Source organism: Monodon monoceros, unplaced genomic scaffold, assembly GCF_005190385.1.
Source record: "Monodon monoceros isolate NGI ecotype Baffin Bay Population unplaced genomic scaffold, NGI_Narwhal_1 Super_Scaffold_7, whole genome shotgun sequence".
NCBI classification, from domain to species: domain Eukaryota; kingdom Metazoa; phylum Chordata; class Mammalia; order Artiodactyla; family Monodontidae; genus Monodon; species Monodon monoceros.
Genome location: NW_021703784.1, coordinates 94,712,918 through 94,737,505, shown reverse-complemented (window position 1 = coordinate 94,737,505; position 24,588 = coordinate 94,712,918). Strand labels below are relative to the sequence as shown.

The following is a 24,588-nucleotide window of genomic DNA, read 5'->3' as shown; positions in this document are numbered from 1 at the left end:
GTGTAATCCTTAGATTTAGATATAAAAATTGAAAACTGAAGAAGATAAAATGACTTCCGAATCATTTTGATACAAAAGAGAGCCAAGATTGAACTGCAAGTCTCCACTCTCAGTTTATTCTCTGCACCCGGCTCTGCCTAAGCGTTGATATAGAATGTGTGAGCTGGGACTGAAGGGTTGAAGACAATGCCATTTTCTTTTTGCCTCTAATAACCTGTAGCCTGGTAATCACTGAAGTAATTGTTCATTTATGCAATAAATATTTATTGAGCACTTAGTATGTGCCAGGCACTGAACATACAAGGAACAAAGGCTGTCCCGGCTCCTGGATTCACGGGGTTTACATTCTGGTGGAGGAAACAAAAAGATAAATAAATTTCAGACAATGATAAGTGTTGCAAGACTATGGAGTGGGAAATAAAGGGGAGGTAAGTTTAAATAGACGTCAGAGAAGGCGTTTCTGAGAAGTTAACATTAACTGAATGAATGAGTACATGTATAGCAACCCCCGATGGATTCATTTTTCAAACTTATCTAGTTTTGCTGGCCATTAGATTGTTTATGATTCTGACGCTGAATACTCTTTGGAGCTTATGTTGCTGATGCCAAAAGGGCAAGGGCAGAAGCGAAGAACATGGACGAATCCTTTCCAATTCATTTCACTCCTGTGACCTTGCCTTTGCCGTCAGGGTCACTCCCCACCGCCACGCCCATTCTTCTGTCCCCGGATGCTTCCAGCCTGCGCAAGCGCAGGAGAAACTGCTGTTCCTAGTGGAGGGCGCGGATTCCACCCCAAAACGCATGCGCCCCAGGCTCGCAAGCCCCGCCCCGACCTCTGCGCCCGCTCGCGAGCCCTTGCCAATTCTCGGGGCGGGGACTGCGCGGGGAGACGCGCGCCGGTGCGTGCGTGCTCCCGGGCCGCGGGCGGGCCAGTGAAGCTGGCGGCCCTGGCACGTGATCCCGGATCGGCGTGGTAGCTTGGTGGCTCCGTCTGTCTGTCCGTCCGCGGGTGCCATCATGGCGGACGCGGCCAGTCAGGTGCTCCTGGGCTCCGGTCTCACCATCCTGTCCCAGCCGCTCATGTACGTGAAGGTGCTCATCCAGGTATGAGTCGTCGCCTTTCCCTTGCTCGCCCGGCGCCCTGTTCGGTCGCCGCTGCCCAAGGCGCCTGAGAACCGGCTCCAACCTTCAGGGCCTTCAGTCTCCTGAGATGCTGCTCCTTCTTTGCTGCCCGCCCCTTCCTTCCCGGCAGGGACGACTTCCACCGCCCGCTGAGCTCCCACTGCCCGTGGGCCTTCCCGAGGTCTCGCCTCCCAGCCAAGCCGTGAGGCCCGCTCCTTTCCTGGTATCCGGCTGCCGCCCTACCCTGCCCTGCCTGATGGCTCCCCTGAACTTTGTTTTCTCTTCCCTGAGGTTGATCCTGGCTGGGCGCCGCCAGGGGCTTACCAACCTTTCTTTCTCTGCTGCTCTGAAGTGAGCATCCTTCTCTCCGCCCCGGCCCCAAACGCAAGACGTGAAATCTGTTGAAGACAAATTTGAAATTCGAGGGGAGCCAACACTTTATTAGCTTTTGTTTTCTCTTCTTTTGTTGCTGTTACTACTGCTCTTCTGTTCTGAGATTTAGCACCAGATACCCAGAGAAACACAAGGAGTTCATTCAGAAGTGATAATCAAGCGGTTGATGAGTCAAATTTCGGAAGGATCCACTGAACCCTCTTCAACAGCAGCCCATGTGGCTCATGACAGTGAAAAATCACATGTCAGAGTGATGTGAAATCAGTTCAGTTGAAAGTTTTATCGAGTTTAAGTATATATGTTAGTTTCTAATATACTGTGAAATAATTCTTAAATGGTATTTTATATTCACAGGCAAGTTTGCCCGGTTTTAGCTGACTATAGACCATTAGGTAGTATTGTTCAGTTGCCTTTCTTAATTTCCCTGTGACGGGCAGGTCATTCATTTTTTTAACTTTTGTTGAGAGTTGACGTAATTACATCATGCATAGTACCAAGGATAGAACCCCTGTCCTCACCATCTGCCTTTCTGTCAGAAATATGCAAGACACTAGGGAAGGCCTCATTTCTTATTTTTGAGTTAATGATACTAATCCATATTATGTGTTGCTAAGTTGACCCTTGTGGATTCAGAACCTGTATGTAAAAAACTATTGTAAAATAAGTTGTTTAAAGTAAGAAGGAAGGGAATTCCCTTGAGGTTCAGTGGTTAGGTAGGACTCCACGCTTTCACTGCTGAAGGCCCAGGTTTAATCCCTCATCTGGGAACTAAGATCCCCGCAAGCCACTAGAGGCGGCCAAAAAATAAAAGAAAGAAAGAAAACAAAATCTTTGAAATGTATTGTGACATCTAAAACAGAATTGGCACATTTGTAGCTAGATAATTTCTGAGGTAAAAGCATTTTTCAGTAAATCTGATATAAGCCCATTACTCAGTCCTTATCCAGGAGACAAGATTTTCTAATGACATTCAGAGCTCTTGCCTCAAAAACTCCTTAATCCTTATTACACAACATGTTTGTGTTGCCAAGTGTCTCAGGGATTTTGGTGAAATTCCCAAATACTCAGTTTTAAAAATAGTTGCCCAGTGACACTTTCAGGAGTTCTTTAATTGAACAGGTTGAGGATCACAGCAGGAGAGTCAAAACCATGTACGACAACGTTCATTCTCTCAAGTATCCCTTTGGCACTAAAGAGTCTGAATATATTGTAGAAATAAAATGATGACATTAATTCTAAAATGACTCGTTAGATTGTTTATGACAGTCTGCTCCTTTAACATGGACTTAGCTTGTAATTATTTCCCAAATGAATTATCCCCAGCTGTATCTGCATTTGCCTTTTGAGTGGTTTGTTTTGCTAGCCAAATATGAAGTTGTTGCTGGCTTAGTCTTCTCACTTTGTCCGGATATTAAAAATGTGCTTGATTTTCTTTAGAAAATATTTTTGAGCGTCCTCAGTAAACTGTAGCTTTGTTAACACAAAAATTCCCTTATTCTATTTTTAGATTGATGCCAGTCTATCTCAGCTACATGGTTTACTTTGTAGAATTTGAACCAAAAGAAAACTTGGAGTTTATTGAAACCAGTCTTTTTTTTTTCTTTTTCTTCTTTTTTTTTTTTTTGCGGTACGTGGGCCTCTCAGTGTTGTGGCCTTTCCCGTTGCGGAGCACAGGCTCCGGACGCGCAGGCTCAGTGGCCATGGCTCACAGGCCCAGCCACTCCGCGGCATGTGGGATCCTCCCGGACTGGGGCACGAACACGTGTCCCCCACATCAGCAGGTGGACTCTCAACCACTGCGCTACCAGGGGAGCCTGTAACCAGTCTTAAACAAGTGACAAAATTAAAAACAAAACAAAAGAACACACCAGAACTGACAAGGATGATACTTCATCACTGTCTTGGAAAATATACACTGCATTTTAACTTGTGTTAAAAATTATAACTCTAAAAAATATGTATATATATATAACTCTAAATTTGTTCTTTATTCAAGACCTTGCAACTCAGGCATTTCTGGGAATGTTGCTTAGTATTGATTTAGTCTCTTGTTTTTAAAGGTGGGATATGAGCCTCTTCCTCCAACAATAGGACGAAATATTTTTGGGCGGCAAGTTTGTCAGCTTCCAGGTCTCTTTTGTTATGGTAAGTGTCTTTGATTTATTTGGAATTGGAGGACATTGAAGGGTGTGATAGGAGTTACTGAAAGAATATATAGTAAGCATGTTTCCTTGAAATTTCTATGTAACCATTACTTTCAACTAGAATGTAAATCTCCTACTTGTGTTCTTAGCTCAGCACATTGCGAGCATCGATGGGAAGCGTGGGTTGTTCACAGGCTTAACTCCAAGACTGTGTTCAGGGGTCCTTGGAACTGTGGTCCATGGTAAAGTTTTACAGGTAAGAAGAAAATCAATCCATCTTCCCATAGATTTAGATAACCATTTCTTTTTTTTTAAACATCTTTATTGGAGTATAATTGCTTTACAATGGTGTGTTAGTTTCTGCTTTATAACAAAGTGAATCAGCTATACATATACATATGTTCCCATATCTCCTCCCTCTTGGGTCTCCCTTCCATCCTCCCTGTCCCACCCCTCTAGGTGGTCACAAAGCATTGAGCTAGATAACCTTTTTTTTTTTTTTTTTTTTTAATTTATTTATTTTTGGCTGCATTGGGTCTTAGTTGCTGCGTGTGGGCTTTTCTCTAGCTGCGGCGAGTGGGGACTAGTCTTCATTGTGGTGTGTGGGCTTCTCATTGCCGTGGCTTCTCTTGTTGTGGAGCACGGGCTCTAGGCGCACGGGCTTCAGTAGTTGTGGCTTGCAGGCTCTAGAGTGCAGGCTTAGTAGTTGTGGCGCATGGGCTTAGTTGATCTATGGCACGTGGGACCTTCCCAGACCAGGGCTCGAACCCGTGTCCCCTGCGTTGGCAGGTGGATTCTCAACCACTGCGCCACCAGAGAAGCCCTAGATAACCTTTTACGTACAATTTGATCAAGAGCAGTTTCAAAGATATACGTCTTTACATCCATGGCCTTTCTTCCTCTTGAAAAACATTTACTTGAAACACCCATTCTTAATTCTTTCCTGGAAAGCAAGGAGAATTTGTATAAAATGAAGTAATTGATTTTGATCTACACAAGCTTCTTCCTCTGGACCAGTTGTTCTGAGCAGAAATTAAGTACACTCATTTGAGCTCCTGTGTAGCTCATATTATTTCTTTGAAGGAGGAAGGAAGCTGGTTAAAACATACATTTCTTTCTCATGTTATTTTCCTCCTATTCCTAGTGTTACTCCTAGTAAATGTTTTCTGTTACAAATTTATTTTTTTTTAAACTTAACAAGATAAACATTAAAGTAGGATAGTGTTTATTTGTGACTGTTTATTTCAGTAGTACTCAGTACAGGGAATTCCCTGGCGGTGCAGTGGTTAGGATTCCACACTTCCACTGCAGAGGGCATGGGTTCGATCCCTGGTCAGGGTACTGAGATCCCACAGTCTGCAAGGCTCGGCCAAAAAAAAAAAAAAACCACTGCCAATAGTAATTGGTACAATCCTCCATGTATATTTTAAGGCTTTAATGTTGGCCCAATTCTACTTTTTTATCATTTGATGAGCAAATCGTGGTGTTGTTAATCAGTTTCATGATCTGATTGGCTTAGGTTTTAAATTCTTTTCAGACTTCGTTGAATTGAGTTGGAGAGGTTTTCCAGTTAGTTCCTCACGTGGAAGCAGTTTTGTTATTCATTGTACTTACTCTTGTCGTCATGCCTGTGGACTGAATGTTAGAAGCAGCGTTTTGGGTGGCCCGTGGGTCAGAGTGATGGAGTTTTAATGGGCCGATGTTTTTGGTGGATTGATTACTACTCTTTTCCAGCCACACTGTACTTTGGCTCAGTGGAAGCATTCCTGTTACCTAAATGAGGTTTAGATTTTCATGTGGGAAAGTAGTTGTCATCTAGTTCAAAGAGGTTTATGTATAGACCAAGAGTGAAATTACTGCTTGAGATCAAGTTAAGGAAAAGTAAGACAAACTTGAGGTAACCAAGTACCTGGAATATGTGTTTCACATGTAGCCCGATGAAATAGAACAGGGTATTGGTACTATAGTTAGTATCAAAAGCAACTAATACTAATCAAGAAGAACTAATCAAGAAGAAAGACCAATTCAGGTCTTTCTGAACAAGAAAGAGTTCTGTATATCTGAACAAGAATTAAATTGAAATCTGTTTAGAATAATGTAGAAGAGACAGGTTGAAAATTTTATTAATGGAGTGAAAACGAAAGTCTAGAAATGAGTGAGGATTTTTAAAAACTCCTGAAACTGTTAGAATTAATTCTGGCCAAAGACCTGGAATTTGACCAAAAACCATCATTTCGCTTAATCATGTTGTTTGTTCTCTTCCCTCTGATTTTATTTTAAAAATGTAATTCTTTTCGTAAAAGACAGTGTTCTCTCTTTTTTAAATCTGGTTATGACTAGGAGGTCAGTTGTCTGGTTCTTGTATTTCACCTAGCCCATCTTCTATTTCTGAAATATCCCACAAATAATGTTTCCTCTTCCAGTGCAGTCTGAGCTCTGGCAGTTTCATGTTCTCTTGTCCAAAAGAATAAAGCATCTTCTCTCTTGCTTGGTTTAGAAACAGATACAAAAGGAGAAGTGAGGTGGTTTCAGCTATTCAGACTTAGCACCAATTCTCTGTTCTTTGTACAGTGAAGAAAAGCATCTTGCCCTAATTTGGTATTAGACCTGCTTTTTCCGTGAAAAAGCCCTGAGGCTTTTTCCATAGCCTTAGTCCTAAGCTATGTTTTGTGTTTTTTGGTTTTTTTTAATTTATTTATTTTACTTTTGTCTGCGTTGGGTCTTTTGGCTGCACACGGGCTTTCTCTAGTTGCGGCGAGCAGGGGCTACTCTTCATTGTGATGCGCAGGCTTCTCATCGTGGTGGCTTCTCTTGTTGCAGAGCACCAGCTCTAGGTGCGCAGGCTTCAGTAGTTGTGGTGCGCAGGCTTCCGTAGTTGTGGTATGCAGGCTCAGTAGTTGTGGCGCGTGGGCTCAGTAGTTGTGGCTCGGGGGCTGTAGAGCACGGGCTCAGTAGTTGTGGTGCATGGGCTTAGTTGCTCCGCAGCATGTGGGATCTTCCTGCACTGGGGCTTGAATGTGTGTCCCCTGCATTGGCAGGCAGATTCTTAACCATTGCGCCATCAGGGAAGCCCCTAAGCTATGTTTTTATCAATTTATTTTCTGTTATATGTGTGTGTTTAGTAAATAATGTTCTTGGATTTGGATCATCGTGTTTTCATTGTCATTTGTCTCTAGGTATTTTTTGATTTCTTCAGTGATCTCTTGGTTATTTAGTAATGTATTGTTTAGCCTCCATGTGTTTGTGTTTTTTACGATTTTTTTCCCTGTAATTGATTTCTAACTTCGTAGTGTTGTGGTCAGAAAAGATGCTTGATAGGATTTCAATTTTCTTAAATTTACTGAGGCTTAATTTGTGACCCAAGATGTGATCTATCCTGGAGCATGTTCTGTGCGCACTTGAGAAGAAAGTGTAATCTGCTGTTTTTGGATGGAATGTCCTATAAATGTCAATTAAATCTGTCTGGTCTATTGTGTCATTTAAAGCTTCTGTTTCCTTATTAATTTTCTATTTGGATGATCTGTCCATTGGTGTAAGTGAGGTGTTGAAGTCCCCCACTATTATTGTGTTAACTGTCGGTTTCCTCTTTTATAGGTGTTAGCCGTTGCCTTATTTATTGAGTTGCTCCTGTGTTGGGTGCATATATATTTGTAATTGTTATATCTCCTTCTTGGATTGATCCCTTGATCATTATGTGGTTTCCTTCCTTGTCTCTTGTAACATTCTTTATTGTAAAGTCTATTTTAAATGATATGGGTATTGCTACTCCAGCTTTCTTTTTTTCTTTTTTTTTTTTTTTTGCGCGCAGTACGCGAGCCTCTCACTGTTGTGGCCTCTCCCGTTGCGGAGCACAGGCTCCGGATGCACAGGCTCAGCGGCCATGGCTCACAGGCCCAGCCGCTCCGCGGCATGTGGGATCTTCCCAGACCTGGGCATGAACCTGTGTCCCCTGCATCGGCAGGCGGACTTTCAACCACTGTGCCACCAGGGAAGCCCCCCAGCTTTCTTTTGATTTCCATTTGTATGCAATATCTTTCTCCAGCCTCTCACTTTCAGTCTGTATGTGTCCCTAGGTCTGAAGTGGGTCTCTTGTAGACAGCATATATATACAGGTCTTGTTTTTGTATCCATTCAGCCAGTCTGTGTCTTTTGGTTGGAGCATTTAAACCATTTACATTTAAGGTAATTATCAATATATATGTTCCTATTACCATTTTGTTAATTGTTTTGGGTTTGTTTTCGTAGGTCCTTTTCTTCTCTTGTTTTTCCCACTTAGAGAAGTTCCTTTAGCATTTGTTGTAGAGCTGGTTTGGTGGTGCTGAATCCTCTTAGCTTTTGCTTGTCTGTAAAGCTTTTGATTTCTCCATCGAATCTGAATGAGATCCTTGCTGGGTAGAGTAATCTTGGTTGTAGGTTCTTCCCTTTCATCACTTTAAATATGTCATGCCACTCCCTTCTGGCTTGTAGAGTTTCTGCTGAGAAATCAGCTGTTAACCTTATGGGAGTTCCTTTGTATGTTATTTGTCATGTTTCCTCATTCTATGAGGCCACCATCACCCTGATACCAAAAGCAGACAAAGAAACTACAAAAAAAGAAAATTACAGACCAATATCACTGATGAATACTGAATACAGATGCAAAAATCCTCAACAAAATACTAGCAAACAGAATCCAACAACACATTAAAAGGATCATACACCATAACCAAGTGGGATTTATCCCAGGGATGCAAGGTTTCTTCAATATATGCAAATCAATCAATGTGATACACCATATTAACAAACTGAAGAATAAAAACCATATGATCATCTCAATAGATGGAGAAAAAGCTTTTGACAAAATTCAGTACCCATTTATGATAAAACCTCTCCAGAAAGTGGGAATAGAGGGAACCTACCTCAACATAATAAAGGCCATATACAACAAACCCACAGCAAACATCATTCTCAATGGTGAAAAACTGAAAGCATTTCCTCTAAGATCAGGAACAAGACAAGGATGTCCACTCTCACCACTATTATTCAACATAGATTTGGAAGTCCTAGCCACAGCCATCAGAGAAGAAAAAGAAAGAAAAGGAATACAAATTGGAGAAGAAGAAGTAAAACTGTCACTGTTTGCAGATGACATGATACTATACTTAGAGAATCCTAAGGATGCCACCAGAAAACTACTAGAGCTAATCAACGAATTTGGTAAAGTTGCAGGATACAAAATTAATGCACAGAAATCTCTTGCATTCTTATACACTAATGATGAAAAATCTGAAACAGAAATTAAGGAAACACTCCCATTTACCACTGTAACAAAAAGAATAAAATACCTAGGAATAAACCTACCTAGGGAGACAAAAGTCCTGTACGCAGAAAACTATAAGACACTGATGAAAGAAATTAAAGATGATACAAACAGATGGAGAGATATACCATGTTCTTGGTTTGGAAGAATCAATATTGTGAAAATGACTATGCTACCCAAAGCAATCTACAGTTTCAGTGCAATCCCTATCAAATTACCAATGGCATTTTTTACAGAACTAGAACAAAAAATCTTAAAATTTGTATTGAGACACAAAAGACCCCGAATAGCCAAAGCAGTCTTGAGGGAAAAAAATGGAGCTGGAGGAATCAGACTCCCTGACTTCAGACTATACTACAAAGCTACAGTAATGAAAACAATATGGTATTGGCACAAAAACAGAAATAGATCAATGGAACAAGATAGAAAGCCCAGAGATAAACCCACGCACTTATGGTCAACTAATCTATGACAAAGGAGGCAAGGATATACAATGGAGAAAAGACTGTCTCTTCAATAAGCGATGCTGGGAAAACTGGACAGATACATGTAAAATAATGAAATTAGAATACTCCCTAACACCATACACAAAAATAAATAAAATGGATTCGAGACCTAAATGTAAGACAGGACACTATAGAACTCTTAGAGGAAAACATAGGCAGAACACTCTTTGACATAAATCACAGCAAGATCTTTTTTGATCCACCTCCTGGAGTAATGGAAATAAAAACAGAAATAAACAAATGGGACCTAATGAAACTTAAAATCTTTTGCAAAGCAAAGGAAACTACAAACAACGAAAAGACAACCCTCAGAATGGGAGAAAATATTTGCAAACGAAGCAACGTACAAAGGATTAATCTCCAAAATATATAAACAGCTCATGCAGCTCAATATTAAAAAACAACCCAATCCAAAAATTGGCAGAAGACCTAAATAGGCATTTCTCCAAAGAAGACATACAGATGGCCAAGAAGCACAGGAAAAACTGCTCAACATCACTAATTATTAGAGAAATGCAAATCAAAACTACAATGAGGTATCACCTCACACCGGTTAGAATGGGCATCATGAGAAAAATCTACAAAGAACAAATGCTGGAGAGGGTGTGGAGAAAGGGGAACCCTCTTGCACTGTTGGTGGGAATGTAAAGTGATACAGCCACTAGGGAGAACAGTATGGAGCTTCCTTTAAAAAAACTAAAAATAGAATTACCTTATGACCCAGCAATCCCAGTACTGGGCATATACCCAGAGAAAACCATAATTCAGAAAGGCACATGCACCCCAATGTTCATTGCAGCACTATTTACAATAGCCAGGTCATGGAAGAAACCTAAATGCCCATCGATAGACGAATGGATAAAGATGATGTGGTACATATATACAATGGAATATTACTCAGCCATAAAAAGGAACGAAATTGGGTCATTTTTAGAGACATGGACGAATCTAGAAACTGTCATATAGAGTGAAGCCAGAAAGAGGAAAACAAATATCATATATTAACGCGTAAATGTGGAACCTAGAAAAATGGTACAGATGAACCGGTTTGCAGGGCAGAATTTGAGACAACAGATGTAGAGAACAAACGTATGGACACCAAGGAGGGAATGAGGCGGGGCCGGGGGTGTGGTGGTGTGATGAATTGGGAGATTGGGATTGACATATATATATACTAGTATGTATAAAATGGATAACTAAAGAACCTGCTGTATAAAAATAAATGAAATTCAAATAAATAAAAATAATGTTCTTGGATTTTTGCTTTGCTTTGTTTTCCTTTTTCTTCTTTTAGATAAGCACTTTTATGAGCTGACCAATCAGTATGTTCAATTTAGCTACAAAATCATCTTAGAGACACTTATTTCCAAGCGTTAATTAGAAGTAGAAATTAATTGGAGATTTACAGCCAAAAAAATCAACTATTTTAATTTCTGCCAATCGGTAGAGTTTTCATTTTATGTTCTGTCTCAATAACACTATGATAGCCTTAATCATCCTTTCTTTTCTTTTCTCTTCCTTTGTAGCATTACCAGGAGTGTGACAAGGCTGAGGTATGTTGGAACCAATTTCTATGCATGAGTCCATTTTCCCTGCAAGCTACTGTTGCTCTCTGGTCCTCTTTAGGAAAAGGGACAAGCAGTCAGCTTTCCTTTCATCATAGAGAGTGTTGGTATACAGGATGGCCACCAGTTTGAACAGTTCTATTTAAAACCATCAACATATCTATCTACTTTCATTTTGATTTCCAGGAGTCAGGATCTGGAAATGTACTGAAAGAAGTTTCATCTTCCTTTGACCGAGTTATCAAGGAGGTAAGGTGATTATGATTTCTCTAAATCAGAGCAAGCTGGCAGTTGTGGAATCAGGATCATCAGGCCTGTATGTTCAGTGTCTGTTCAAAAAAAATTAAACTTTCAATTTAATATGGGCTTTACTGCTTGTAGAACATAAAGAGAGAAAAAAGCATTGCTTGCTGTTTGGAATTTCAAGGAAACATAATTTGCCCACTCATCTTTAAAATTGAAGAGGTACAAAAAAAAAAAAAAATTGAAGAGGTACTGAAACCTCTTATAATAGAGTTGGAAATCTCTGGCCCAAAAGTATTAAAATAGTGGCCAGGGCCTTCGTGTGTTGGATATTATATATCCAGAAATGCTTTTACAACATTATTCTGACTTTGAGATGTCCTTATCGTCCATTTCCCACTCCTGTCTTCTGCCACTGGAGTTTGTTGCATGCCTGACTTAATAATACTCTTTTATTTCTAGTCTTTACATTATCTAATTGTCTATAGAGACGTCACAATTTTTCATTGAAAGCTGCCTTCTAAAGTATATATCACTGAACAAACATCACTATAGGCCAAGATGTCAGATGAGTCAACTTTGTTTTTTGTAAATTTTCATGAAGTGATTTTATTTAAAAGTAGAGATGCATGTATTAATATATGTTTTCTATTTTCTTAACTTTATTTAGTTCATCGTAGGGCTCTTAGAACTACCATTAGAGTAGGGGTGAGATCTCTTAACTAAATGAAGGTAATGTTTAAATGCAAAAACGAACGACGGACCTGCTATATTTACAGCCTACCTCCAAGTATTGTGATTGAATTTTTTACTAACCTCTTTACAGAGTCCTGGACAAGAAAGATAAGCTAGGGTAAATACAGAGCTCTAAGATACTGCACAGTTACGGGGCTGTGGTTGAAAAACAGATGAATGTCATTGTGTTCTCCTTGAGACGTTGGTATAGATTAAATAGAGCCTGACATTTGTCTAGTGTAGATATCGGAGTATCAGAGTCTCTAAAATCACTCACAATGAGAGAGCAACTTAATAGTCTAAATACCGGCCTCATAGTTGTTTGTTTGTTTGTTTGTTTGTTTGAATTTATATTTTTATTTATTTATTTTTGGCTGTGTTGGGTCTTCGTTGCTGCGCGTGGGCTTTCTCTAGTTGCAGCGAGCAGGGGCTACTCTTTGTTGTGCACAGGCTTCTCATTGCAGTGGCTTCTCTTGTTGTAGAGCACGGGCTCTAGGTGCTCAGGCTTCAGTAGTTGTGGCATGTGGGCTCTGTAGTTGCGGCTTGCAGGCTGTAGAGCGCAGGCTCAGTAGTTGTGGTGCACGGGTTTAGTTGCTCCACAGCATGTGGGATCTTCCCAGACCAGGGCTCGAACCCATGTCCCCTGCATTGGCAGGTGGATTCTTAACCACTGCGCCACCAGGGAAGCCCCAAGCCTCTTAGTTTTATTCCAGCTAGGTTACTGTTTGCTGGTGACTTTCCCTGTTTCTTTTTTTTTTTTTTTTTGGGCCACACCATGCAGCATGTAGGATCTTAGTTCCCGACCAGGGATCGAACCTGCACCCCATGCATTGGAAGCACGGAGTCTTAACCACTGGACCTCCAGGGAAGTCCTTTTCCCTGTTTCTTTGCTTTTGTTTTTCTCATCTGTACATTTGAGAAGATAACAGAAACCTGCTTTGCAGAGAAATTTTGAGAAGTAACTATAACAGTATTGAAATCCATGAGTGAAAGCTGTGCTAGAATGATAGTGTATTATATTGCATCCCATTCAGGCTACTCTTCCTGACTCCAGGAAGGGCAGGAGTGCTCTGTCACTCACTCTCTTACTCTACAGTGTCCACCCACATGACTTCTCTCAGGAATTTGAGTGTCATTTATTTAGATTTCACAAGTGTGTGTTGATTCTTTCTAGACAACTCGAGAGATGATGGCTCGTTCTGCTGCTACTCTCATCACACATCCCTTCCATGGTATGTTTGCAGTTGATAACTGAAATCTGAATTTTTATCTTTTATATCACCGTCTCTCCTGACTACTTAGATAGGTTGACATGGTAGTTCACTAAAGTACCTTGCCTGTGTGTTTTCTGTTTGCTTGTTTTGGCTTTTATCCAATTTATCCAGACAGCAAAGTGTCTTTAGGTGGGAAAACCTTTTTTTTTTTTTTTCCCCAGGGCTATTAAAATTTATCTTGATGTAGCTTAAAAATCTTTTCTCTGTGTTCTGTAGTGATCACTCTGAGATCTATGGTACAATTCATTGGCAGAGAATCGAAGTACTGGTAAGTGTTTCTGTTTTCAAGTATTCAGGGAGATCTGTTGAAGCCAAAGTATTAGAATAATAATACTTTACATTTTTATGATGCCTTAGAGCTTATAAAACAAATTCATGTATCTTATATCATTTGATCTACACACAAAAAAACAGTAAAATCAAAGAAAAAGGCCCAGACAGGTTTTGGAGCCTCCCAGGACCTCAGGGTAAGTTGCAGAACCACTGAAGCCAGAATTCACCCTGACTGCCTGTGACCACACCCTTAGGTATTAATATCTCCACTTCTATCTCTAAATGCAACCGTCTTTGCAGAGTGAGGGTGGTAGAAAAGGGAGCAGGGGTGGAGGTATAAGTTTCACCTTGTCGAAGTGGTAATTGAATATTTTTTTTAATAGCTCCAAAATAATCTTAATGTATTTTATGTTTCTTTCTTCTGAACCTAGTGGACTTTGTGACTCCATAGCAACTATCTATCGGGAAGAGGGCATCCTAGGATTTTTTGCGTGAGTAAATTACTGATTTGTGCATGTGATTTTTGTGTGAGTAGAAAGCTTTGATGAGAGCGAGGACATAACTCCTTGTTTAAACCTCAGAGAAAATGTACTCTCTGGGTTTAATTCATGTTAAGCTCCATGTAGGCCCATCTGACTTAAATTCTCTTGTAGAGATCCCAAACTTTTGCTCTGCACATCTAAAATGTGTGAAATGAGGGTTGTTGTGTTTTTTTTTAAAATAAATTCATTGAAGTTTCTACCCTTACAGTGAGTTCTCAATTACTATATAGTTGATAAAATGAGGAAAGTTAGTTTTTGAAAAATGGAAAATTATCTAACGTGTATCTTCTTTATCCTGAGGGAATACGTTTTTGCACTATATTCATTCCCTTGAATTTACTTTGGAAGAACTTAGGCTGCTACCCTTGTTCTTCTGTTAACAACAAAAACCGCATTATTAACTAAATGGTCCTTTTTAATTTTCAGTGTTTCCACATACTTGATTTTATGTTTGAGTATCATAAATACTCCGGGAAATAGGCAAGACAGCTATTATTATTCTCATTTTAGAGATTTTAAAAAAAACTGATGCTCTGGGAAGTTCATTTGCTGCCCATCACATAGCTGATAAGTGGTAAAAGTGGCATTTAAACGCTGGTCTTCAGTCTGTGAGGTAATGTTTGTCCCACTCTTCCACACTGCCTCACCTTGGTTAACTAGGCCCTGGAAACATATTTTTTGTGTGTGTGTGTTTTTTGTTGTTGTTGTTGTTTTTGCGGTACGCGGGCCTCTCACTGTTGTGGCCTCTCCCGTTGCGGAGCACAGGCTCCGGACGCGCAGGCTCAGCGGCCATGGCTCACGGGCCCAGCCACTCCGCAGCATGTGAGATCTTCCCGGACCGGGGCACAAACCCGTGTCCCCTGCATCGGCAGGCGGACTCTCAACCACTGTGCCACCAGGGAAGCCCTGGAAACATGTTTTTTGATGCCCTTCACCTGTATCTGTGTTTGGGCCATTCTCATTTTGTAATTTTTCTCATCTTTTGCCCTGCCAAATTTGAATATCAAGTAGTTTAGCAATAATCATATTTAAGTCTCTTCTCCGAAATAGGCACATTTTTTGCCTCCTTGCTTATAGTTATTAATAGTAAGCTGAACCATTGGCCATATCTTAGAGGGGTATAGCTGACCTGCATTTTTTAAATGAGAATAAAAGTCATTAGAGATTAGCCTCAAGAACAGTTATATTAACTAGAATGAATTGGTTAAGTTCTCGTATTCAGTGTCTTTTCAGTTCTCTAGAATGTTTTGAAATTAATTCTTTGAGAAGTGTTTATATTGAGTGAATTGTCTTTTTGCTGATCACATTTCTTGGTGCTTACTTTTATTTTTTCTTCATGTAGGGGTCTTATTCCTCGCCTCCTAGGTGACATCATTTCTTTGTGGCTCTGTAACTCACTGGCCTACCTCGTCAATACTTATGCACTGGACAGTGGGGTAGGTTGTGCCCTTGAGATGTGCTGGTGCGGACTTCATTGTATCCACCTGGCAGCTAGGTTAGCTTTAAAGTAAGATGGCAGTTGGTGTGCCATACTCATCATTATATAGCTATATATTAATAGTCAAAATTTTAAAGGCTAATGTAGTGCCCTATAGTGTTTACTATAGAGAGATGCACCTAGAAAGTCCCTAAGGTGTGGCAGAGTGAGCCTAAGAGTCTACCTTTCTCCATGCTGCAAGGAGATCACTTCTTTATTGATGCCTAATGTTAGAGGACACCATGAAGCAGGATAGTTTTATAGTGTATGCAGGTGTTTCATCTAATCTGAAGTGTTAAGGGGACTCCTGTATTGGGCTTTCTAGAAACCTTAGCCTGGGGGCAGGGTGGGGGGTGAGAATCAGCCTTCCCTAAAAGCAATGTTTCTCCAGTCTCAGCAGTTGTATACCTCTTTGAACACAGTTAGCCCCAAAGCATGGTGGGAACTAGGACACACCCAGGCCAGGGGTAGGACTAAAAATCCACGTGCTTGGTTTCTCGAGTACTGAGACTGATCTTCCCTACAGCATCTGGTACACAGCTAGGTGTATACGGAGGGAGTGACTTGTCCCTCAGTATACCGTCAGTGTTGTTTCCAGGGATTGTATCAATATTTCTAGGACATCGGAAAAGGTTACCAATCTCATTTCTGTTGTTTTTGAAATCCTGAGGCTATTATATTTGTTCCAAGCCATCCTAGCCTAATATGAACTTGTCTGTTAATGTTGAATCAAGTTGATCATTTTGATCACTGCCTTTTTATGCTCATAATGTTTTATGTTTTCATCCTCTAAATTAATTTTCAAGTTGTCAAAGAAACTAATAATGCAGAGATAGAATATATTGATATGGTTGGGGACAATTAGCTGTTATATCAGCTTAATTTTCTTACTCGTTCTAATAAAGGCTTTCTTCCTGTTCTAGGTTTCCACCATGAATGAAATGAAGAGTTATTCCCAAGCTGTCACAGGAGTAAGTTTTTAAAAATCCTTTTAGCCTTTTAGGAGTAGGTTTGTTTGTTTGTTTGTTTAATATTTATTTATTTGGCTGTGCCGAGTCTTATTTGTGGCATGTGGGATCTTTGTTGCGGCATGCAGGATCTTTAGTTGCGGCATGTGGGATCTAGTTCCCTAACCAGGGATCAAATCCAGGCCCCTTGTATTGGGAGCGTGGAGTCTTAGCCACTGGACCACCAGGGAAGTCCCTTTTTAGGAGTAGTTTTCTTTTCTTCTCTTCCCTTCTCTTTTCTTTTCTTTTCAATTTCTTTGTCGTCACTGCTTTAAAGCAACCAGCTGTCTCACAGGAAAGTCTTTCAAATTTATTAATATTTTTCAGAGGTAAGAATAACCAAGAATCCCTGCATCATAGTAACAGTAATAACAAGCCTACATAGTTTGGTGCTGTTCAGCTTTCAGAGGGGGTAAGTGGGCACTTCTCATCACAGATCTGCCCCTGCTTCTCACTGTATCATGCTGAACCTATATTGGAAACTTCACCCTCTTGAATCATGTGGAGTCTTCCAGTAGTTGACTTTTGAAGTAGTTTCCATTGTCTTTGGAAGGATATTCATGTTGTCTTGTTTTCTTCAGGGCTATTTTGAAATGCTTATTGTATTTAGTTGTATTTACTTTTAAATGATGAAGTTCAGTTTTATTTGAATGTGGGCTCAATCACAGAATAAGAGAAGCCTTCTGGTCTTTGGTTAAAAGGTTGCATGTAGTGGTATGGTAAGAGGAGGAAACATCTGCAGGCTCAAAAACGTGTAATTTAGTCTCTCCTGGGATACGGAGAAAGCAAAACCAATGTTGGAGTATTTGACCACAGTGGCACTAAGACTAAGGGAGAAGAATAAAGGAGACTAGGAATGACTTAGTAACTTAGCTGTCTTTTTACTCTTTTACAGTTTTTTGCCAGTATGTTGACGTATCCCTTTGTGCTTGTCTCTAATCTTATGGCTGTCAACAACTGTGGGTAAGTGCCTTGCGTTTCTTATCTTAGTAGTTGGCTGCCTGTATGCCTGACAGGTAGGGCAGTCCTGGTAGAAATTTGGGGAGGATAGTACAGTTGTTGCTGTTAATAGATTTCCTAATTTTTTTCTGTCTGCCCCATGTACCAGCACTCCCATCAATTTGTATTATAAGCAGCCACTTCATATCCTTTTTTGGAATAGAGAAGGGCACAAATAATATTTCTCAAGCATTTATAAATAATGTGCACTTGCCAGTAGTCTAGGTTCTTTTCTGAAAAGGGTGGGAAAATTACCAAATTACTCTACTTTCACATTTTTAAAGAAAAAAAAAAAAAGGAAGAACTTTTTAATTTATTTTTGGCCACGAGGTGCGGGATGCAGGATCTTAGCTCCCTGACCAGGGATCGAACCCATGCCTCCTGCATTGGTAGCGCAGAGTCTTAACCACTGGACCGCCAGGGAAGTTCCTCCTTTATTTATTTATTTATTTTTTTGCGGTACGCGGGCCTCTCACTGTTGTGGCCTCTCCTGTTGCGGAGCACAGGCTCTGGACGCGCAGGCTCAGCGGCCATGGCTCACGGGCCCAGCCACTCCACGGCATGTGGGATCTTCCCGGACCGGGGCACAAACCCGTGTCCCCTGCATCGGCAGGCGGGCTCTCAACCACTGTGCCACCAGGGAAGCCCCCTCCTTTATTTTAAGTCCTTATCCTCTCTTTCGAAAGTTACAAAAGGTATGTCAGGGATTGAATGACAACCTGTACCTGTTTTTCCTCAGGGCTTCATGGAGAAAGTGAGTTTTCAAGTAAGAAAAGTAGGAAATTTGGTTGAAAATGGAAAGTTTCTTGACCTTTCATGTACTGGCTGGGGAAGGGGTAGGTGTGGTGTTGGACACCACTGATTTCCAGCTTCTAGGCGCCATCTGACTCTACCAGGTTGGACAGAAGTTTTGCCTCTTTTTTTTTTTAATTAAAAAAAAATTTTTTTAGCCACGCTGCACAGCTTGCAGGATCTCAATTCCCCAACCAGGGATCAAACCCGCAACCCCTGCAGTGGAAGCACGGATTCATTTTTTTTTTTTTAATATTTATTGATTAACAAATATTTATTGAGTATATATGGTGTACTGCTATAAAGTGAATGGTGGTTTTTGGTTTTTTTTTAATTTATTTTATTTTCGGCTGTGTTGGGTCTTTGTTGCTGTGCGCGGGCTTTCTCTAGTTGTGGTGAGCGGTGGCTACGCTTCATTGCAGTGCATGGGCTTCTCATTGCGGTGGCTTCTCTTGTTGCAGAGCACGGGCTGTAGGTGCACGGGATTCAGTAGTTGCAGCACGCGGGCTCAGTGGTTGTGGCTCGCGGGGCTCTAGAGAGCAGGCTCAGTAGTTGTGATGCACGGGCTTAGTTGCTCCACAGCATGTGGAATCTTCCTGGACCAGGGCTCAAAGCCATGACCCCTGCATTGGCAGGTGGATTCTTAACCACTGCGCCACTGGGGAAGCCCGGAAGCACGGATTCTTAACCACTGGACTGCCAGGGAAGTCCCAGAAGTTTTGCCTCTTGATTTATTTCAAAACTCTGTTCCTCTGGAGTACCTGCCACAATATGCCATTATACATGTCATTGTTTTCAAACAAGATATCAAATTGATAGCTGTGTGGAGTTTGTTTTGTGATTTGTGGAGCAGCTGCCACATTTCGGCCCAGAGCAGGCTTGAAGGATTAGTTAAGTGTGTTGTTGTTGTTACTATTATTATTTGCAGTTTTTGAGAGAGGAAGTGATAAGGAGTTATACCTGAGTAAGAGCATGTAGTCACCACCATTTCACACCACTGTCCATTGTCAAGTTTGGAGTCTTTTGAATACTACTTAGTTTTTAAATTCCCTTTCCCTGCTTTTTTTTTTTTTTTTTTTTGCGGTATGCGGGCCTCTCACTGTTGTGGCCTCTCCCGTTGCGGAGCACAGGCTCCGGACGCGCACGCTCCGCGGCCATGGCTCACGGGTCCAGCGCTCCGCGGCATGTGGGATCTTCCCGGACTGGGGCACGAACCCATGTCCCCTGCATCGGCAGGCGGACTCTCAACCACTGCGCCACCAGGGAAGCCCTCCCTTTCCCTGCTTTTTAATCATATAATTGCTATGTTCTAGGATTTCATTTGTCCACAAATTTAAACCTAGATGTTTTAGAAAGTACATAACTGGTTCAAGTTTCTGTTTCTGTTATGTTGATTCAAAACCTAAATGTAAGGGAGGGTGATCTGTTTTGGATGCTCAGTCTTTCCCCTGCTCCAATAGAATTTGTTTCTTCAGAACTAAAATTGCTTCTCAGGGAACTTTCCAGGAAGAATATTTTGACAAAGATTTACTGAGCTCTTGAGAGAATGTTTTATAAATGTTGACTTCAGTAGCTAACCTGTTATTCTATTTCAGGCTTGCTGGTGGATGTCCTCCCTACTCCCCAGTATATTCTTCTTGGATAGATTGCTGGTGCATGCTACAAAAAGAGGTACTTCTCTCTCATTCTCTGTCTCCCTCCCTCCCTCTCCCCTCCTCGTATTTAATTTGGTTTGTTTTTGTTTTTTTTCTTAAATGTCTCTGGAATCCCAGGTTAATTCTTGTAGGTTATCCTTTAGTTACCAATTAATGTACCCTTTTCAATGTTCCATATGTCACTCTGGCATAGTAATAAAGTGCACTGCTTGGAAATCAGGAGAGGTAGTGAAGAATTAAGAATTCCTAGATGTGATCTGGAAGCCATTTGAGTGATCACATTCAAATTACAAATAAGGTCTGGGTAGACAGTTATCCTGGTTGTTAAAATGATGCCCTTGATTTCAGATTATTTTTTCCAACCTCACCTTTTTGTAACTTTTCAGAATCTCCTAATATATTCAGGTGTTTTCCTACAGTATTTAGAGAAGCTGAGAAATAAAAAGTTATTTACTTATGACATTATTTGTCACAGTGTTGTTGAAAGGGCTGGTCTCTTACTTCTAGAGTCATGTTAGTGGATGATTTTGTCCAGACTCCAATTGTGAGGTGTAGGTCTTCTCCAGCCAAAAGTTCTTGATGAATCTAGGCAGAGCTTTATTAGGAACCAAAATGATAAATGGCTGTGGGCTAAATTTAACATGGAATCACTAAAATGGCCATCAGTTGAAAGCTGTTTTTGAATGGGAAGCACTCTTTAAAGGATTGTAGAAGAAATTGTATGAGGAAACTCTTTGTTGCATTATATTATAGCACTGGTGACACATACGAGAAAGACCTTTGTTCACAGGGCTCAGGCTTCCCAGCCTGAACTCTGAATGCAAAGGCCTAGGTGCTGCTGGGGGGGCTTTTGCTCAGCGTGCCCAACAAGCCCTTCTGTGAACCCAGGCCAGGACACTTGGATGGTTGCCAGACAGACCTAACATGAACATTCTGGGTTTCATTCTGAGTTTTACATTCTCGGTGTTACAGTCTCCTTTTGTGGTCCCCATTTAAAAGGAAAGGTGGCCCTTCTTTCCCCACTTCCTAACCAGCCCCCTGCTATAGGAAGAAAGCAAATAGAAAATTAGTAGGGTATCAGACACCTTACCTAGGGAACGGTTAGTCCTTTAAATGCTTAAGGCAACAGCAAATCTTAACTGAGCACTTACTGTATACGAGGCGTTATGCTAAGAGTTTTTCATGTATCAGCTCACGTAACCGTCAAAACAGCCGTGTGAGGATAGGTACCGTTCTTTATCATCCCACCTCACATATGAAGAACGGGGACTTTGAACGGTTAAATAATGCCAATTATGTAACCCAAGGTCACACAGCCAGTGTTTGGGAGAGCAGGATCTACATGCAGGCTGTCTAACTTCAGAGTCTACTCATTTAAACTCACAACATTACTACTTTAATTATAAGATTTTCTAAGTACTCCCTAGAGATCTACCATTCCATTCAAAACAAATAAAAGCTGGCACAGGGACTTCCCTGGCGGTCCAGTGGTTAAGACTCCATGCTTCCACTGCAGGGGGCGCAGGTTCAATCCCTGGTCAGGGAGCTAAGATCCCATGTGCCACGCGGTCGAAAAAACAAACAAACAAAAGCTGGCACTTAACTGCGTGATAGGACTGTTCTCAACACTTGATATGAATTGACTTGATAATCCAGCTAGCTAGCAAGTGGCAGAGCCAGAATCCAAACTGGGAATTCTGTCTAAATAGGTAAGAAATACTTGCCTTGATTGGTGTGTCAGAATTGTAGTTAATTCCACAGAAGCTCAGCTTAAGTCAGAGAGTACAAACTGCTACTCTGTAGTGATAGTCCCGATTTTATCCTGGTCATTTTAGTCATGTTTCTCAGAAATATGTCCAGTTGTCTCTGCTGATTTGGACTGGCTGACCTCATTTTCACAGTAGACTTTATTTGTTTTTGTTTTTTTTTTTCCAGGGAAATATGAGCCGAGGAAATAGCTTGTTTTTCCGGAAGGTCCCCTTTGGGAAGACTTATTGTTGTGACCTGAGAATGTTAATTTGAAGATGTGGGGCAGGGACAGTGACATTTCTATAGTCCCAGATGCACAGAATTATGGGAGAGAATGTTGATTTCTATACAGTGTGGCACGCTTTTTTAATAATCATTTAATCTTGGGAAAATGGAGGTGTTTGGTGTCTGCCTTTTTTTGTTCTTTTTTCCAGCACAACATAATTTACCACTGATATTCCCCCTTTAGTTATCCTGAAACATTTTTACTCCAGATTATTTTACTTAAAGAAAGAAGTTGCATTTACCTAAAGGTACAGGCAGGTTGTCATGCAATTTGAGTCTTAATTTAAGGCTTTGTAAAGTGAAGAGTACAATCCTGTGAAGAAAGAGAAATAATTGTTTGAAACTTAAGAAAATGAATAAGGCAAATGATTTGGGAGGTTATAAGTTACGTTTTTTTAGTAGACCTTAAAAGCTCAGCAGCATCCACCAGAGTCTGTCTCCCGGTATATTCCTCTAAGCACATTCAATTAACCCTGTCTCTCAACTTCAAAGAAAGGACAATACACTGCTAATCTACCCTAGAAAATCTCTGCGTGAGGCATCCATGCCTTCAGTCTGTTATTGCAAAGCAATAAATTGTGTTGCCAACAACAACAAAAAAGGACAATTAGAATATAAGCAAGATTTGGAAAGGAAGCATAATGGCTTTTTTTTTTCCAAAAGAAGTTCCTATTATATAAAATATGAAAAGCAAATACTGCGGCATTAGTCCCCTTCTCTAAGAGCTAAGTCTTTGCCAATCCCTAAATTACATCATTATACAGTTCTAATTGTATATAATCTTTTGTGCTTCTGTTTGTTATTTTGTTTTTGTTGTTGCAGAAGGTGAGTAGTTTGTTTTTCATTCCTAATGACACACTTGGAAGGTATACTTGTAACTTAACGTCTGGTAATGCAGACGTAAGTCCACAAGATTCTTAGGATATTGACCACCTCGCATGTCATACCCTCAGTTAGGCATGGTAGCGTTCAGAGGAGGGGGAAAAAATCATTTTAGAAGGGCATAAATTTCCACTGAAACATAAAGATCTTACTTACTCAGGCCTTTTAGAAGCAGGTTAAAATGCTCTAAAATGAGAAAGCATTTGGTTTCACTTACTTAAATCCACTGGGTTGTTGCCAAATGAATAAGCATTGAATTTGCTCTTTCTCAGAAGAATTTGCTACTTCCCTATCAAAGCTGCAGCACCCACAATATTAGAGTGGGCGTGCAGGGTCTTCTCCCTCCCCCGGGGTTTAGGAATGTAGCCTGAAGCTCCCAAGTAGCTTACCTTGAAATGTCTTTGATGTCTCTTTGTCTCAAAAAGGAATGTAAATTTTATATTCTATTCAATAGTATCTGCATTTGTTTTAATATAAAAATGTTTTGCATTACCTACTGTTTTTCCCAAAAAAAATCTTCAAGTAAAGATGATCTGGGAAAATGTGCCATGTGTATTATCCTGTGGCTTCAGTTCTCATACACGCTACTACGCCTGCCTAGCTGAGAAGCTTGTCTGACTGTGAGAACCAGTCTACCACCAGCGGGCGCCAAGGCTTTGGTTTTGCCTATGAAAGTCGGGCGGTGGAAAAATTTCACCAAGGCCTGGCTTTATTCAGAGTACTGGCTGATCAATCTAACTGCGTCCAAGCTATAAGTCCCATAAGAGTGCTATACCCATGGTCCCCCATAAAATTTTATAAGCCGTTAACATACTCAGAGTCTGAAATTTATTCAGGGACTAGTAAATGCAGGTAGGTAGGTACTCTTAAGATACGCATGCAAGGGCTTCCCTGGTGGCGCAGTGGTTGAGAGTCCGCCTGCCGATGCAGGGGACACGGGTTCGTGCCCCAGTCCGGGAAGATCCCACATGCCGCAGAGCGGCTGGGCCCGTGAGCCATGGCCGCTGAGCCTGAACGTCCGGAGCCTGTGCTCCGCAACAGGAGAGGCCACCACAGTGAGAGGCCCGCATACCGTAAAAAAAAAAAAGATACACATGCAAGAAATACTGAAGTGACTCATTATATATGTAAATCATGTAAACCTAGATAAGGATTATCTAGTAAGCTGCACTTGTGAAACTGGGCAAGTGGTTTGCTTTGGCAGTACTGAGCTAAGTTGCCAGGAAATATTCCCTCTGGGGACTCTGCTGGTCATTGAAGCTTGACTGAAGAAAAGAATGTGGGGTTTCCTGGAACTTTGGGGTGCTTGTAAAAGTACCAGGGTATACAAGCAACCTTAGGACGAAAGAAACTTTAAACATGGTCCTGTATCCCAGCTAAACATACCCTAGCTTTGCTATGATTTCCTACTTGAGAAATGTCTTCCTTTCCCCCTCCCCATTGAAATTTTTCTTATATGGTAAAATTCAGCTCTAGTGCCATCTCTTTGTGAAGTCTCTCTTAGTCCTCCCAACCAGATGAGATCTTTGCCTTCAAACTTCTCCCCTAAGTCTCGTAGATTATACTGCAAAGTAAACTGACAAAACAAACTACATCCAACACCAAGTTCAAGGCTTACACAGCAGTGGCATTACTTCTCTCTGATC

The 24,588-nt window shown here is 40.9% G+C and overlaps 1 protein-coding gene across 1 annotated transcript; it reads left to right on the top strand.

Moving 5' to 3' along the window:
• The first annotated feature begins 835 nt into the window (after positions 1-835).
• On the top strand, positions 836-22,171 carry MTCH2 (mitochondrial carrier 2). The gene is made up of 13 exons (XM_029208437.1): positions 836-1,104; positions 3,576-3,660; positions 3,809-3,915; positions 10,991-11,017; positions 11,216-11,278; positions 13,182-13,239; positions 13,498-13,549; positions 13,986-14,045; positions 15,439-15,532; positions 16,497-16,544; positions 17,476-17,543; positions 19,967-20,042; positions 21,962-22,171. The coding sequence occupies exons 1-13, from the start codon at positions 1,018-1,020 to the stop codon at positions 22,046-22,048; spliced, it is 912 nt and encodes a 303-aa protein (XP_029064270.1). The 5' UTR covers positions 836-1,017; the 3' UTR covers positions 22,049-22,171.
• The last annotated feature ends 2,417 nt before the right edge of the window (positions 22,172-24,588 follow it).